Source organism: Ovis aries, chromosome 7, assembly GCF_016772045.2.
Source record: "Ovis aries strain OAR_USU_Benz2616 breed Rambouillet chromosome 7, ARS-UI_Ramb_v3.0, whole genome shotgun sequence".
Classification (NCBI taxonomy): domain Eukaryota; kingdom Metazoa; phylum Chordata; class Mammalia; order Artiodactyla; family Bovidae; genus Ovis; species Ovis aries.
Window position 1 is genome coordinate 47,484,070 of NC_056060.1, and position 17,137 is coordinate 47,501,206.

Here is a 17,137-nt window from a genome sequence, read left to right on the forward strand (position 1 = left end):
AATTTATGACCAGCCTACATAGCATATTGAAAAGCAGAGACATTGCTTTGGCAACAAAGGTCCGTCTAGTCAAGGCTATGGTTTTCCAGTGGTCATGTATGGATGTGAGAGTTGGACTATAAAGAAAGTTGAGCGCAGAAGAATTGATGCTTTTGAACTGTAGTGTTGGAGAAGACTCTTGAGGGTCCCTTGGACTGCAAGGAGATCCAACCAGTCCATTCTGAAGGAGATCAGCCCTGGGATTTCTTTGGAAGGAATGATGCTAAAGCTGAAACTCCAGTACTTTGGCCACCTCATGCGAAGAGTTGACTCCTTGGAAAAGACTCTGATGCTGGGAGGGTCTGGGGGTAGGAGGAGAAGGGGACGACAAAGGATGAGATGGCTGGATGGCATCACTGACTCGATGGACGTGAATCTGAGTGAACTCCGGGATGGACAGGGAGGCCTGGCGTGCTTCGATTCATGGGGTGGCAAAGAGTCAGACATGACTGAGCAACTGAACTGAACTGAATATTCCATTGTGTATATGTACCATAACTTCTTTATCCATTCATCTGTCTATTGACATCTAGGTTGCTTCCATGTCCTAGCTATTGTAAATAGTGCAGCAGTGAACAATGAGGTACGTGTGTCTTTTCAATTATTTCCTGAGGGTATATGCCTAGGAGTGGGATTGCTGGGTCATATGGTGGTTTTATTCCTAGTTTTTTAAGGCATCTCCATAAGGAATCTTCCATAGTGGCTGTATCAATTTACAGTCCCACCAACAGTACAAGAGGGTTCCCTTTTCTCCACACCCTCTCCAGAATTTGCTGTTTGTTGACTTTTTGATGATGGCCACTCTGACCAGTGTGAGGTGATATCTCACTGTCGTTTTGATTTGCATTTCTCTAATAATGAGCAATATTGAGCATCTTTTCATGTGCTTGTTAGCCGTCTGTATGTCTTCTTTGGAGAAATGTCTGTTTAGGTATTTTTCCCACTTTTTGATTGGGTTAGGAACCAGTTTTTTAATAAGCCAGGATTTCAGAAGAATGAGCAATAAAATGTAAGACAGCACGTTTGTCCTCCAAAACTAGACTTATATTCTACCTGCATGATGAGAGAACCATGGCAACATCAACTCAAACGTAACTGAGCATCAGTTTCTGCTGGTGCCCCCCACTTCATGGTTATATCGCTAAGTCTGACCACTTCCACCAGCTAGGATTCTACTGCACTGATTCGTAACTTTCAGGGGGATGAGAAAGATAAGGGATCCATACATGTCGAGTGAAGAGTCTTGCCCATGATGAGCACTGTTTATCTCCTCCATGTGGCTTCCTATAGCCATAGACAGAAGAAGCACCAAGGAATGAATCAGAAGTATGGAGGCGCCTAGACAATCTGTCATGTGGTTTCCATATTACCATAAAGCTGATCCTAAATTTTCACACCCTGGTTAGACTGTCTCTCTCTCTCTCTCTAGTTGGCAACATGAAAAGCTAGTAGACATGTCATTCCTTTGATACCCAGTGCTCCAGGGAGCTTGAAAGAATAAATTTCTCCCACATCTTACCAAGTAGCTTGTGTCTACCAGTGAGGTTATATGCAGGCCAATAAAGCAGCATTGTCCGTGTGGTCAGCCACACAGATGAACGTGCTCTGAAGCTCTGCTCCAGATCTCGAGCCTGAGTCAGCTACTTTGGGATTACTATGCTAGGCTCAAAACTTCTACAAGCAACTTTTTCAGAAATATTTACCAGCGTCATGTTCAGAACTTTAGAAAGAAAATCCTGGTTGTTGTGTTGGGTAATTCTCTATGTTTGCAAGTATCTCTGATACTACAATTGATTTCCTTCTGGGAAGAATTGGGAAAGATATTTTAAATGACCAAACTCTTGTTCTTGCTTTATGCTGTATACCTCGCAGCTTTGAACATCAGATTCTTCACTACAGGATGAGTTGAAAAATGCCAAACATTTTTAGCTAGAGCATACTTGGAGAGACCAGTGTCGCATCCTAATGTTACTGTGTTTTTATGGATGAGCATCAGTGTTTGTTGTCTGTATGTTTCTGTTGCTAAGAAGCTTAGCTGAAGGGCTACAGGTTGCTAATTTTGTTTCTGATACCCATCCATCAAAGGCCACATTAAGTCATATCTCATATACCTGTTACGTGCCTTGATTTATATTTCTTCTTGTGTTTTATATATCATTCCACCTAAATAGTTGTGTGTATAGCATTTCCTAGATTCCATTTAATCATCAACAACAGAAAATTCCTCTCTCCTAATTTGTATCTAATATAGAAAAGCAGCCTTACCTCAGAGTATATATGAATTACCTCAGCATGGACATTATCGCTAGCTAATAATAATGACAACTATTATTTATATTTGTATTGTACCTGATAATGTACATTTCCTGATATTATCGTACCTGATAAAGGACATTTCCATCATTGAATCCACTAGGGCCTTAAGCTGTAGATATTCAGATTATTCCAACTTTCCAGATGCAAAAACTGGATTCACAGGAATGATAAAAGATTATATAAATTGCCTATCAAATGTGGGCAGTAATTGAGGTTTCAATGCTGATCTGTATGACTCCAAGTCCAGTGTCCCTCCAGTTCATTTCTGCATTTAAATTCCTAGAATTTTTCCAATGAGAAAGGGGTATCATTGCCTGTTCTGGGCCACAGTGATTGGACTCTGGTTGGAAGCTCATGGCAAACGCCCTGCACTATTGTATCAAAACCTATCCAGGTACATTGTGAGCTTGTTGCCACACCAAGGTGCTGTCAGGAGATGTTTTAATCATCACTTCAGCCTCCTTTTTTGACATCTTCTTGTTGGCAATCGTTTAGCCATTTGCTACACTACCCAATTAAGTCGGCAGTCTTGTAGTCTTTTGTAGAATGTGGAAACTTCTCGTTTTATGCCTTGTGACTCTGCTTCATGGAACTGACTAGAGAGATGGTGGAAAAGGTTACAGTCACTCCATTTCTCTATTATCGTCTTCTCCTCAGAGTTTATCACTAATTTTGGTGTCAGAGCTGTAGTCATTTTGAGGGCTTCTGAAAGCCGACACACTCCCCAGCAATGCAGACAGCCCCCCTGACCTTTGTGGCTGGAGATGATGGCCAAGGCGGAGGCACAGTGACCTTTAGGCCACGAGTGGGTGGCAGCACTTTCTTTTCTGTGACATTCGTGTTGCTTTTTCCTCTTCGTGTTGGTTTTAATTGGAAGCATGTACAGTGTGAATCTGCCTGGTTCCATCCACGCACACACCCTGAGTGCTGAGAGACTATGTGTGGCTGGCTCTTGTCATAAAGGAGTGCTCTCAGTGCTAAGTTGGGGACATTACTGATTGCCACCATTAGAGACACAGAAGATAATATGGAAACAGGGGGAAACAGGACCTTTGTACCACCTGGCCCAGCCCACACTTCTTTCTCATATTCTTTTTACCCTTATGGTCCCAGGAGATGAATCTGACGCTGGGATTTTTTTTTTAATTTTATTATTAATTAACTAACTAGGCTGCACTGTGTCTTAGTTGTGCATGTGGGATCATTGATCTTCGTTGCAGCACATGGGATTTTTTGGTTGCATCACATGGGAACTCTTAGTTGCAGCATATAGGATCTAGTTCCCTGACCAGGGATCAAACCCAGGCCCCCTGCATTGGGAATGTGGCAGCTTAGCCCCTGGATCACCAAGAAAGTCTCGGATATTTTTCTCAATCGGCATATATTTTTGCCCCAGACTCTTATTATTCAAGGGGACCCACGGTTACTTAAGCCTCTTTTTCAAGTCCCATCTCAGTTTTGTGTCCTCCACAAAGCTGGTTGCTCATCTAGCACCATCATTCCCCTTTTGGGCTCCAGACGGCTCAGTCCACACCAAACTTCCTGTCATCTCTTCCATTTCGTTCTTTATGACTTTCTGACTCTATCATGTTCCCAAATGACTTTCTGCATGTTCATCTTGTTTCCTGAATTTTTTTTTCTTTACTACTTATCAAAGAGAAGCTGGCAACCAGAATTTCCTAAGCAACTACTGTGGGCTGGTCCCATGTTTGGTACTTTATAATGGCTTCATTGAATCCTCATAGCACTCCTGGGAGTTGAATGCTGAGTAGTTTATAAATGAGAGACTGGAAGTTATACACAGTATGCATGTTATAAACTTGTCAGGGGTCACACACTGCTTGTCAGCAGGGAAGCCAGGCTGCCGACTGCTCTATGTACCAAACACCAGAGCCTGCATAGGGATGGGTGGGAGAAGCTCAAAGCTTACAACAGTTGGCTCCTGGAGGATCCCAAATATGAGTTACATTACCCTTGTCTCATGGACTCCACAGTGCCAGGCACGTGGTGGGTGTTCTGTAAGGATGGTATTCTTTTATTATTGTTGTTGTTATTTTTAATTGGAGGATAATTGCCTTACAATGCTGTGCTGGTTTCTGCTGTACAACAAAGTGAGTCAGCTGTAAGCACATTTTCCCTGCCTCTTGAGTCTCCCACGGCCCCCTCATCCCACCCCTCTAGGCCATCACAGAGCACCGGGCTGAGCGCCCTGTGCCATCAGCAGGCCCCGCTAATAATATGTCTGACATGTGGCAGTGTATATACGCCAGTACTGCTCTTCCAATTTGTCCCACCTTCTCCTTCCCCTACTGTGCCAAGTCCATTCTCGACAACTCCATCTCTTTTCTTGCCCTGGGAATAGGTTCTTAAATGTGATTTTATGGCTGAATGACATAGGGACAGGCTGCCCACTGAGGTTCAAGTAGCTGGGCCAGGGGTTCCTCTGACAGGGCCTCACAGAGACTGAAATCAGAAAAATGCCACCGTGATGCCATGGTGTTGATCTTTCAGCAGCTCACTCAGCAAACACAGTGTTGGCACAGGCTGGGCTCTGGCGAGACCTAATGGGAAATGTGGCAGAGCCTGGCCCTCAGGGAGCTGAGACATTATCAAGAACCACTTCCCTTTCTTCAGAACTGTCCAGTGATCCAGAAGAGAGGTTCTCAGAACTTTCTATCTGGTTGGCACAGTGACTGTTTTGACAAAAGTTCGAAGGAGAGAGGAAAACTGTTGTGGGGAAGAAAAATCTCTCTCACACACAGACACACAGACACACAGACACACAGACATAGACACACACACACACACACACACACACACACACACACACACACACACACAGCTATGAGCCAAAGCCACTGAATTGTCTTTAATAAAGGAAAGCTGGCAGAATGCCCACTCCGGGAGGTGGTGAAGGACAGGGAAGTTTGGCGTGCTGTGGTTCATGGGGCCATAAAGAGTCGGACACGACCTAGCAACTGAACAACAGCAACACGGAAAGGAAAACTTGCAGAATGCCAGGATTTCCCTCCTCCCACTATTGGATGTTGCTTTTTATTTTCAGAAAACTCTGAGTAGGAAACAGTGGTTCTCTCTTACTTTGAGTTGTGTGATTGGACACTGGGACCAAAATTCCCTAGTACTCAGGTACCTTCAACATGCCCCCCCACCTGCCCTCGTCTCCAAGGACAGGGCTGCTAACCCTCCCACCTGCTCGCCCTCATGCCCAGAGACCCCCCTCAATCAAGCACTCCTCCCCCCTTCCTTGGGGGCAAGAGGAACAGCATTTCCCAAGTGGCTGGATTGACGCTTCAAATTGTTAAAAGGGATGACAAGTTGCCAACATCTTGGGAGAACACTGCGCTTTTATATTCTGCTGACTTTTGAAATCCAGCTCCTGCTTGTAAATCGTCATGTAACCGTGTCAAGGATTAGATAGGGTTTTTATATTTATATATGTGTGCGCACTGTTTTTCCTGATGATTCAAGCAGTGGGGCTGGCAGCGAGGCTTGGTCCACCTCGCAGAGCACTGAACAAGAGACCTGACAACAGAAATACGTTACTTCTTTTGTGTGTACCACATCTTCACACCCACTCCCTGGGCAACAGCCTGAATGAAGTGGGCCCTGGTGCTTTGTGTGGGGGAGAAAGAATGAAAATAATGGCCATTCAGGCAAAAGAAAGCTTTTCAGTGCTTTTCAGAAAGCAGTCTTGTTTTCATTGTTGCCCCTGTGTTCACATAATGGCCTCATCCTTGTCCTTCATTGAAACACACCCAAAGCCAGGAAAACATCTCCCCTGCACACAACAAATGTGTGCTCTTAAAGTGATCAACAGGGAAGGCATGGGCCTGGGAGAGGGTCAGACTGGGTGTCTAGAGGGGTGGGAAGACGGCCTTCCTTCTCAGGGTGAAGGCAGTGGACAGGTGGCTCTGGATGGCCCGAAAAGCTTATTTGGAAACTAGCTTCTATCTGGAAGCACCTAGAGAAAGAGAAATGCATGACTTTTACATCTTTGTGCACACTGGCCAGGCCCTTACTATGCCTCATCCATGGTGCTGCATGTATGTTATGCATCTTATAATCCTCACAAAACAGTATGAGAAAGATATTATTACTAGTGTTTTCCATATGAGGAACCTATAGTCCTAGTTCCACTTCTCTGGTAAGTGGCAGAATCAGGATTTGAATCTGGATATCATGTGACCCTGTGTTTCCCAGATGCTGTTAGTGGTGAAGAATCTGCTTGCCATTGCAGTAGACATGGGTTCAATCCCTGGGTCAGGAAGATCCCTTGGAAAAGCAACCCACTCCAATATTCTTGCCTGGAGAATTCCATGAACAGAGGAGCCTGGTGGGCTACAGTCCATGGGGTCACAAAGAATTGGACACGACTGAAGCAACTTAGCACACAGACATACCATCTGGCCCTATACAGTAGCCTCTTAAATACCATGCTAGGATTCTCAGAACCATCTCTCCCAGCCTTACAAATTATGGAGGATGAGGCCTGGATGACAATGGAGATTTTAGAAAGGGTCACTTTGAGAACCTTGAGTGGACTGTGCCAGATTCACTTGGCAGCTCATCTTTAGGCTAGGAATGTGGGGGACTGCATAGAGTGGCATCAATCCATCAAGAGTACAAGAGGCAGGATGAGTGAGGACGTCAGCCTAGTTCAGATCTGGGTATTCTATATTCAGACCACTGAACACACGCTTCTTTCACTGTTCATCCCTCAGCATTGGTGTTCTGAAATCTTAGCTCTCCCCCATGCTCATTCTCATTAAATTAGTGCTGGCCTGAAATATCATCCCAGTCCTCCTGGCAGTAAGATTCTCTGCTCCTGCATGTCTCCAGGAAGCCCTCTTCTGTGTGAGTTCTGGTAGAAGCTTTTTTCTGTTTGTCTCAAGGACAGGAAACCCACTGGAGCCACAGGGACTACTGAGACCCCACTTTGCAGCCCTGGAGAGATTCTTGCATTTGTGTGCATCAGGCCTCATGCCCCCTCCTGAGAACATCATCAGTCTACAAATATTTTCATATCCAGTTGGAATCCCACCTCCTCAACAAGACCCTGCTTGTATATAGCCATGTTCAGGGACATTGCTATGTTGTTCAGTTGCTAAGTCGTGTCGGACTCTTTATAACCGCACGCACGGCAGCACGCCAGGCTTCCCTGTCCTTCATTATCTCTCAGTTTGCTCAAGCTCGAGTCCATTGAATCGATGACGGCATCAAACCATCTCATCCTCTGTCACCCCCTTTCCTTTCAGTGGAAATTACCCTGATGCTGGAAAAAGATTGACGGCAGGAGGAGAAGCGGGTAACAGAGGACATTACAGTTGTGGCTTGAAATCAGTCATAGTAAGAGTCTTTACACCACAGAAATTGGCATGCACTACAGATCAGGATTTTGTTGTCATCATGATTATTGTTTTGATAGCTGGTTTGCCAGTGCACCACTGTACATGCCTAATGCCTCACCAGTCATTTTACCCCGACAGTTCGGCATCCCCCTGCTGGTCATAACTTTTTCATGTGCCCGTGTGTGTGTCTCTTACAGAGACTATAGGAGAGACAGGATCATTAGGTTCTTTGTGTCTCTGCAGTACCATCATGATACCACGTGAATAGTGAGCACTCTTCAGTGTCTGTTGGTAGTCTTTATTTCACCTGCTTGGGTGTAATTTTTCTCTAAAAATTTTCAGATATTATCTATTTGGTTGAAAAAGAAAATCTTCCCTGTAGCCAGTGTCTGTCATTTATTGACTGATTCATCCACCGACTATTTATTCACACCAAGGAGCAGAGACTGTGTGCCAGGCACTAGTTCACAAGGCAGAATCATAGAAAAAGCAAGAGAATTCCAGAACATGTACTTCTGTTTCATTGACTACACTAAAGCCTTTGACTGTGTGGATCACAACAAACTGTAGAAAATTCTTAAAGAAATGGTAATATCAGACCACATTATCTGCCTCCTGGAAAATTTGTATGCAGGTCAAGAAGCAACAGTTAGAACTGGACATGGCACAACAGACTGGTTCCAAATTGGGAAAGGAGTAAGTACATCAAGGCTGTGTATTGTCACCCTGCTTATTTAACTCAATATGCAGAGTACATCATGCTATTGCTGGGCTGGATGAAGCACAAGCTGGAATCAAGTTTGCAGGGAGAAATATCAATAACCTCAGATATGCAGATGACACCACCCTTATGGCAGAAAGCGAAGAGGAACTAAAGAGCCTCTTGATGAAAGTATAAGAGGAGAGTGAAAAGCTTGGCTTAAAGTTCAATATTCAGAAAACTAAGATAATGACATCTGGTCCCAACAATTCATGGCAAATAGATGAGGAAACAATGGAAATAGTGAGAGACTATATTTTCTTGGGCTGCTACAAATCGCTACAGGTGGTAACTGCAACCATGAAATTTAAAGACACTTGCTCCTTGGAAGAAAACCTATGACAAACCTAGACAGCATATTAAAAAGCAGAAACATTAATTTACCAACAAAGGTCTGTATAGTCAAAGCTATGGTTTTTCCAGTAGTTGTGTATGGATATGAGAGGTGGACCGTAAAGAAAGCTGAGCATCGAAGAATTGATGCTTTTGAACTGTGGTGTTGGAGAAGACTCTTGAGAGTCTCTTGGACAGCAAGGAGATCAAACCAGTTAATCCTGAAGGAAATAAGTCCCGAATATTCATTGGAAGGACTGATGCTGAAGCTGAAGTGCCAATACTTTGGCCACCTGATGTGAAGAACTGACACACTGGAAAAACCCTGATGCTGGGAAAGATTGAAGGCAAGAGGACAAGGGGACGACAGAGGGTGAGATGGTTGGATGGCATCACCAACTCTATGGACATGAGTGTGAGCAAGCTCCAGGAGTTGGTGATGGACAGGGAAGCCTGGCATGCTACAGTCCGTAGGGTCACAAAAAGTTGCATATGGCTGAGTGGCTGAACTGAACTGAAATGGTATGGAAAGAAAAACCTAGAAGAATGGAATGGAGGAACTGGGGGCTGGGTAGTGCATAGTCTCAGATGAGGATGCATATTAGTTTCCTATTGCTACTGTAACCAATTACCATAATTATTTTGGCTTCAAACAGTGGAAATTCATTGTCTTATTATTCTGGAGGTCAGAGGTCTAAAACGGGTTGGCAGGTCTGTGTTCCTTCTGGCGACTCTAGGGAGGAATCCTTTTCTGGCTTTTTCCATCTTCTGAAGGCTGCCTGCATTTCTTGGCTCCAGACCTGCAAGTCTCTGACCTCTTCTGTGTCATCACATCGCTTTCTTTGACTCTCTCCTTTACCTTCTTCTTTTCCTTGCAAGGACCCCCATGATGATTTTGGGTCTGCTCAGATAATCTGGGATATCTGACTAACTTAATTGTATCTGGAAATTCTCTTTTGCCTTGTAAGATAGCATAACAACAGGTTCCAGGCAGTAGGACATGGACCTCTTTGGGGAGCCATTATCCTGCCTACCACAGGAAGGAAGGGAAGGCCTTTCCGAGGAGGTGACATGTGAGATGAGGCCCAGACGAGAAAAACAGATGACGGAAAGGATCTCAGAGAGAGAGAACAGCCTGCAAAGCCCTTGAGCCCGGTGCAAGCCTGGAGAGTGTTGAGAAGAATGGCTGCATGACTGAAGGGAGTCCCCAGAGGGAAGCTGGAGAGGCAGGCAGAGCCCATGTAGCTTGGCATCACCTACCTCACAGGTAGGAGCGTGGTCTGCCTGCTTAGTGTGACGAGGAGCTGAGAGCTGTGTTTTTACTGGGTGAATATGTACTTGGATGGAAACAAGTTTTCTGGTAATTGTCTAGAGTGGTGCTGTCCAGTAGAAATATCACGCAAGCCACATTTGTAATTTTGAATATTCTCATAGCCATTTTAAAAAGTGAAAAGAAACAGAGGAAATTAATCTTATTCATCTTAATAAAACATTTAACCCAGTACACCCAAAATATTATCATCCCCACATGTAAGCAATATTAAAAAAAAATACTGACATATTTTACTTTTTTTTTTTAAGTACTATGTGATCAACATCCAGTGTGTGTTTTATGTTTATAACACTGCTCAGATTGGACTAGCCACATTGTAACTGCTCAGTAGCCATCTGTCTGACCATTTTGGGCAGTGTACATCCAGACAGGGTCTTCAGGGTCCTGTGCAAAGTCTATTCCAGCGCTGTTTGAAAAGTGGTGGACAGTGAAGTGTCACAGAAATTATCGGGCCTGTGTCATGCCTCTTAACCATCCCCAACTTCAGAGGCTCTGAGTAGACCTTGGGAAGCAGAGGATGGATTTGCAGGTTCTGGAAAGGAGTATGTCTCTTGGTGGGGCTGGCAGGGCTCAGTCCCAGACCTGAAGTGAACTCCTGCCTCTTGGAGCCTCCAAGGAACACCTGTCTGTATCCATATGATCGGTGTTAAGGTTCACCTTGCTATCCACCCCTCATATGTTTAATACCTTGAAGAGTTTTAGTGAAAGTCAGACCTCTCCCATTTCATTATAGACAAAGCCACGTATTCATCTTACTTCATTCCCAGTATTACTGGGAACAGGGCAGAGGTCAAGAACAGGAGAAAAATCAATGGAGCAATGAGAGGATGTCAGCTGTGAGGGCAAGAACTCTCTAAGGCACTTCCAAGCTATGACCCATGCTCTTTTGTGTTCCTCTGGTGACCACCTCCCCCCTCAATGCTAACTATAAAAGCCTAGCCTGAAATGTTTAGTACCAACAGAACATCGTGTACATTCATTTAAGATTTTTGCAGTGATGTTAAATTAAACAGGTTTGTGAAACAGAAAATAAAGATCTGAATTAAACATGTAGGTCATGGTGGTTTATGTAAAGGCCAACTTATAAGAAACATTTAGTGTGGTACAAGACAATAAAAATAACAGCAGCGTTTATTAGAATATCCCATGTAGAGCCAGCTATCTATATAACACGCTGGGCTTTCAGAAGGGCTGGTGCTGAGTTCCCTTCTGATGATAGATTTGGCAGACTAGCATCTGGACCCTCACATCTGGTCTATGAGAAGGCAGACCCATCAGAAAGCAGCTTGGCCATTTTGACATGGAGTGACAAAAACCCTAATGTGCAAGGACAAAGGTGGCTTCAGTAAGTGCTTTGGGGCTTTAGAGCATCAGTCAAATTACAAGTGTCTCTAATTATTGTGCCTGCAATCTGGACCAAGCTATAGCTGTCTTCCAAAACAGGGTGGAATGTTTCCCTCTGATGCACATTAACACAACTCCTCCTTGGATGAGTTTTCCAAAATGATGAGGACATAGTGCTATAGGGGAGAAACGTGTTGCCTTGAAAATCAGTTGTGATCTTTGCAAACAATCAGCTGGCTAACAAGCATTTATCCAGCACATATGATGTGTGCACCCTGGAGAAACTTCAGAAGTAGAAGGTGCCTACTTAAGGTACAGGCTTAAGACCTGGTTGGAAAAAAGTGACCACTCAATGAGAAATTCAACAGTACGTGGTGCCAGCGTGGTACATAGGTTCAGGCTCTGGCCTGTGAATCAGTAGATCCGAGTTCTGCCCCTGACTCAGACACTTACAAGTGTTACCACCTTCAATCTGGTCATTATCTAGCACGGGCAATAACTACTGGATCACTCAAGAGTAATTGCCTGGGAATAAATCACCAACTCTGGACCTACAGATCCTCCTCTCGACCTCAGAAGAGTTTGAATGGTTTATAATGATGGTGGTAATATTTATAGCTCCATTTAGTAAGGTCTAACTTTGTGCTCATGAGAAAAAAAAAAGTTAAAGTGCTATGTACTTTTCAGGAATTAACTCATATTTCCTAAAGGAGACTTAACTTGGAGAAAGTTTCTGTTATTCCCATTTTATATATGAGAAAGCTGAGATATAGGCTAAGTAACTTGCCCCAAAGGACTGATGCAGAGCTGGGATTCAGTAGCTACTCTTTTAGCCTGTAAAGCTTGGGGTCTAAATGCCCTGCAGCCCATCACAGCTGGCACATTCTTTAGTTGTGGGAGACTTCCCAATCATTCAAAGATTACTTGGGGAACTGGAGAAGAGTGAAGTCTGATAAAGGAAACCATGTTGCCATAAAACACGGGCCAGGTATTAGTCAAGCTTCAAAGAGGAGAAAGACCATCATCTGTCCCTCGGAGAATTCAGACTTAACTACGTCAGGATACCAGGATATCAGCATCCTGATCTGTCCATGCTGGTATCTCAGTTTGCATTCATGGGCCACTAGCCATTCAGCAAGCAAGTCACACACCAGCAAGGGACTTCGAGGCTGCTGCATGACAACAATCTCACCTTTGCAACCTTTTCCTTTTACATCCATCTCAGCCACAGGTGGGGGAGCTATGAATTTCACTTCAGCCATCATGTGTGGTGAGGACACACACACGCACAGAGATCGTCACCCACAAAGTCTTCACTTTGAGACAAGGGTGGGTTCGGCTTCCTCTGCTTACACAACCCATGCCGCCTGAGGACACTTGGGTTTAGATGGCGTGTTGGCCGCAAGCTGTTTCATTATGTGTTGCCTGGTCCCCTCGGCTTCCTGTGCCTTCTCTTGAACAGATAGTTCATCTCCTTATCTCAGAGAGTTGTTTCCCCAAGTGTAGCCCCAGAGTCAGTAGCTTTGATACCATCGAGGCAAGAAGTATTAAACCACCTTTTGTGTAATTGTTTTAGTCGTATTTTTTTCATATCTGCTTCATGAAAAGATGATGTGGTTAGATTTGAGCTAGGCCTTGCCGAGGATATCGTGTGTGCTTGGGGTTACCCACATCATCATGTGACTCACCTTCTTCTGCAGCCTGGTGATCTTATCTTCTTTTCTGCACTTTGCCACCAAGCACCAGCTTCTCTCAGCTTCTGTGTGTGTGTGTGTGTGTGTGTGTGTGTTTGTACGCACATGTGCATTCATGCGTGCATGTATATATGCTCGTGGCAGCAACTTGTAAAATGATACTTCACCATTCCTTTATAATAAGGCTTTTACTGGACTTGTAGTGGAGGGGGCGGGCTGGGGGGGCGGGGAAAGAAACCTTTATTGGCTTTTCCACTTAGGAATTTGAAGCAAATTTTTGCTTAGGCAGACACATTTCTATTTAATTTAAATTGGTGATTCTGCTGTTCCTTCTATGTGCTAGGAACTGAACTGGCTACTTAAGGTACAAAAATACATATGACTGTCCTTGCAAGATCATCTATGTAACTACGGAAAGAGAATGCGTTATCAAACAGCTAGAACTCGACCCAGCAGAGGCCAGGGAGGTGTCAAGAATGGCATCGTGAGGGAAGACAATTGAGGGGAGCTAGGGGGAAAGGACCAGGGATCTCTATGAGAAGGAGTGGGGGGATTCACCCAGTGGCCCTGTGAGGACGCCCCTCTCTCCATCTCCCTGGGGCTGAACAGCAGGTGGTGGGAGTCAGAACCCCATCTCCTGCCTGAGTGATCCTTGGGTTTGAAAATTTGGGGAGCACACCCTAGGAATGGAGCTTCCTAAAAGAAGCAGGAAATGAACAAAGAGGGCGGAGTGAAAAGGAGGTGGCAGCCCTAGGACTGTGTAGAGGACAGCGTACAGGAGAGGCTGAACCTAGCAGAAGGGCCATGGTGAGAGGTGGTTATGAGCGTGAGCTTTAATATCATTAAGTGTGTGCTAAGTTGCTTCAGTCGTGTCCAACTTTTTGAAACCCCAGGAACTGTAGACCCTAAGGCTCCTCTGTCCATGGTTTTCTCCAGGCAGGAATCCTGGAGAGGGTTGCCATACCCTCATCCAAGGGATCTTCCCAACCCAGGAATTGAACCTGCATCTCTTATGTCTCCTGCACTGGCAGGCAAGTTCTTTACCATTAGCACCACCTGGGAAGCCCCTTTAGTATCATAAGACCTGGGTTGAAATACTGAAGCCGCCACTGACTAAACGTACAGCCTTCTCTAGTTCCTTCTTCTCTGCCGGCCTCATTCTCTCGTCTGCGAAGTGAACATAAGAGGGCTTCATAGGACTCTCCTGAGAACTAACTCAGATGAAGTGCTTAATGCTGTTTCAGGAGTATAGAAGTGTCCCATAAACGGAAGGTTGAAAAACAACAGCAACAACAAAACCTCTTATTTTTAGTGCCTAGAAAACTAAGTTGAGGCCAGAATGTAGAGGCTCCTGTCTGCCAAGAGAAGGAATTTGAACACTGTCCTGCAGCCCGTGGGTAGCTAGTGAAGGTCCTCCAGCAGGGAACGGCATTAAAAGAAGCTGGTGCTGGGGGAACTCTCCACTTGTCGTCAGTGGGGGGTGGATTGGAAGAAGGAAGGAATGTTGGTGAGGAGGCTCTGCCAGTGTCCAAGCACCGTGGATGAGGGCCCAGGGAGGTGGTAGGGGGAATGGAATGGAAAAAGCAGAAACAAGCACTTTAAAAAGGAAGATGAAATGTGGGAAGGAGGTTCAAGAAGGAGAGGACATATGTGTACCTGCGGCTGATTCATGCTGTTGTAAGGCAGAAGCCAACACAACGTTGTTAAACAATCTTGTTGTTTTTCAGGCACTAAGTCATGTCCGACTCTTTCCTACCCCAGTGAACTGCAGCACTGAGCCTTCCTTGTCCTTCACTCTCTCCTAGAGTTTGCTCAAACTCATGTCTATTGAGTCAGTGATGCCATCCAGCCATCTCATCCTCTGTCACCCCCTTCTCCTCTTGTCCTCAATCTTTCCCAGCATCAGGGTGTTTTCCAATGAGTTGCTGTTTGTGGCCAAAGTATTGGAGCTTCAGCTTCAGCATCAATGAATATTCAGGATTAATTTCCTTTAAGATTGACTGGTTTGATCTCCTTGCTGTCCAAGGGACTCTCAAGAGTCTTTTCCAGCACTACAGTTCTAAAGAATCAATTCTTCAGTGCTCAGCCTTCTTTATGGTCCAACTCTCACATCTATACATAACTTCTGGAAAAACATAGCTTTGACTATACAGACCTTTGTTGGCAAAGTGATATCTCTGTTTTTTAATATACTGTCTGGGTGTGTCATAGCTATTCTTCCAAGGAGTAAGCATCTTTTTATTTCATGGCTGCAGTCACTGTCTGCATTGATTTTGGAGCCCAAGAAAATGAAATCTGACACCGTTTTCACATTTTCCCCATTTATTTGCCAAGAAGTAATAAGACTGGAAGCCATGATCTTAGTTTCTGAAAGTTGAGTTTTAAGCCGGCTTTTTCATTCTCCTCTTTCACCTTCAACAAGAGGCTCTTTAGTTCCTCTTCACTTTCTACCATTAAAGTGGTATCATCTGCATACCTGAAGTTGTTGATATTTCTTCTGGCAATCTTGATTCCAGCTTGTGATTCATCCAGCCCGGCATTTCCCATGATGTACTCTGCATATAAGTTAAATAAGCAGGGTGACAGTATACAGCCTTGACATCCTCTTTCCCCAATTTTAAACCAGTCCATTGTATGTTCAGTTATCCTTCAATTAAAACTTAAAAAACAAAGGAAGTTGGCTTAGAAGTGAGGGATGGGAATTCAGCCTTCCGACAGTGGAGCACGATAAAGGAGGGATCCAAGCTTGTTTTAAGGATGTAGCCTTGTTACATCCACCCAAACCGAGGTGTGAAGGGAGGAAGAATGACATGTTGCTGTCCTGGAGTAGGGCTGCTATGGGGGCAGGGGGAAGGCAACCCTGGTCTCGAAACCCCAAGGGCATCTTTGGCACCTTGATTGGCTTGTACGTTTGTGTCCTGCTTGTCCAGAAAGAGGTTGAGATGGTTTTATAACCTGAGGGAGTAGGTGGTTTACACTATCCTCATGAGTAAAAAGGAACTGAATCACCAGGGAAAAAAGGACATAGAAAATAGAGGGAAATGATGAGGCATGGAGAATGAGATAGAAATGACTGACAAGCGAGGGATGGTGTTGAGTCCCAAAATGTCGACTCTTTGGCCTTAGAATTAAGATTTCACCATTTCTCATCTCCCTTTCGGAGGGAAGAATCCCTCCCAAAAGGGACAGAAAAACCAGGTCCTTTGACCTCTTTTCTAACTTCCAGAATAACAGTGGGATATCTCTCAACCATATTTTAAATCTTCCTTTTCTTTGCAAGGGAGGAAGCAACAGCAGGTGCTGCTTCTCCAGCACCAGTACAGCTCCCAGGAACGGATGAGAGGGAGGGAGGGAAGGAAGAGACGAGAAAGAGCCTTAAAAAGGAAAAAAGGGAGAGATCATGACCCATCACCAGTAGGCACTGCCAGCTGACCCGCTGGTTGGATGGCGGTGACTGCCACAGAGCCATCCAGCTTGTGACCTCGCTTCCTCTTTCTCTCTCTCTCTAGTAGCACAGAATCACTCAGCCCTTGATTCCTCGGGGTTTCACAACCTAAGAGGTCTGGGAGGGCACCTTGCAGTGCCTAAGTCTCCACGAGTGTTCAGAGCGGACATAAAATGTACGGAGTCTCTAGACAAGCGGGCTTTCTGTGGATGGGATCCGCCTCTGGGAGGCCAGGGGAAAAGACAAAAACAAGTGTTTCCTGCAGTTCTCTGCTGCAGTTGCTAACAGAGAGTCACTCGACGCTTGGTAAGTGCCATGAATGTTTTTACTTTCAGTGCCCAAATTTCTCTGGCTTCCGGGAGCTTTTGTTGTCGAGGAAGGAGGTGGTAAGATCATCCCCTCCCTCCCCGTGTGGTGTGACAGTGTAGAGATGGTTATCTACGCACCCAAGTTGGTGTTGCTTTTTTGGGGGTAACAGCTTTCGAAAAACCATCCACTGGGCTC

At 44.9% G+C, this 17,137-nt stretch overlaps 1 protein-coding gene across 2 annotated transcripts in view; it reads left to right on the forward strand.

Annotated features, from left to right (window-relative positions):
- RORA (RAR related orphan receptor A) overlaps positions 1-17,137 on the forward strand; it is an 807,747-nt gene that overhangs the window by 406,350 nt on the left and 384,260 nt on the right. The window contains exon 1 of one of the 2 annotated variants that reach the window (XM_027971773.3): positions 1-16,939. This exon is cut by the window's left edge and continues 406,350 nt beyond it. The exons of the other annotated variant lie outside the window; for it this stretch is intronic. Coding sequence (XP_027827574.2) covers positions 16,807-16,939 — 133 coding nt within the window. The 5' untranslated portion in view covers positions 1-16,806. The remainder of the gene's footprint in view (positions 16,940-17,137) is intronic. 2 annotated transcript variants of the gene reach the window in all.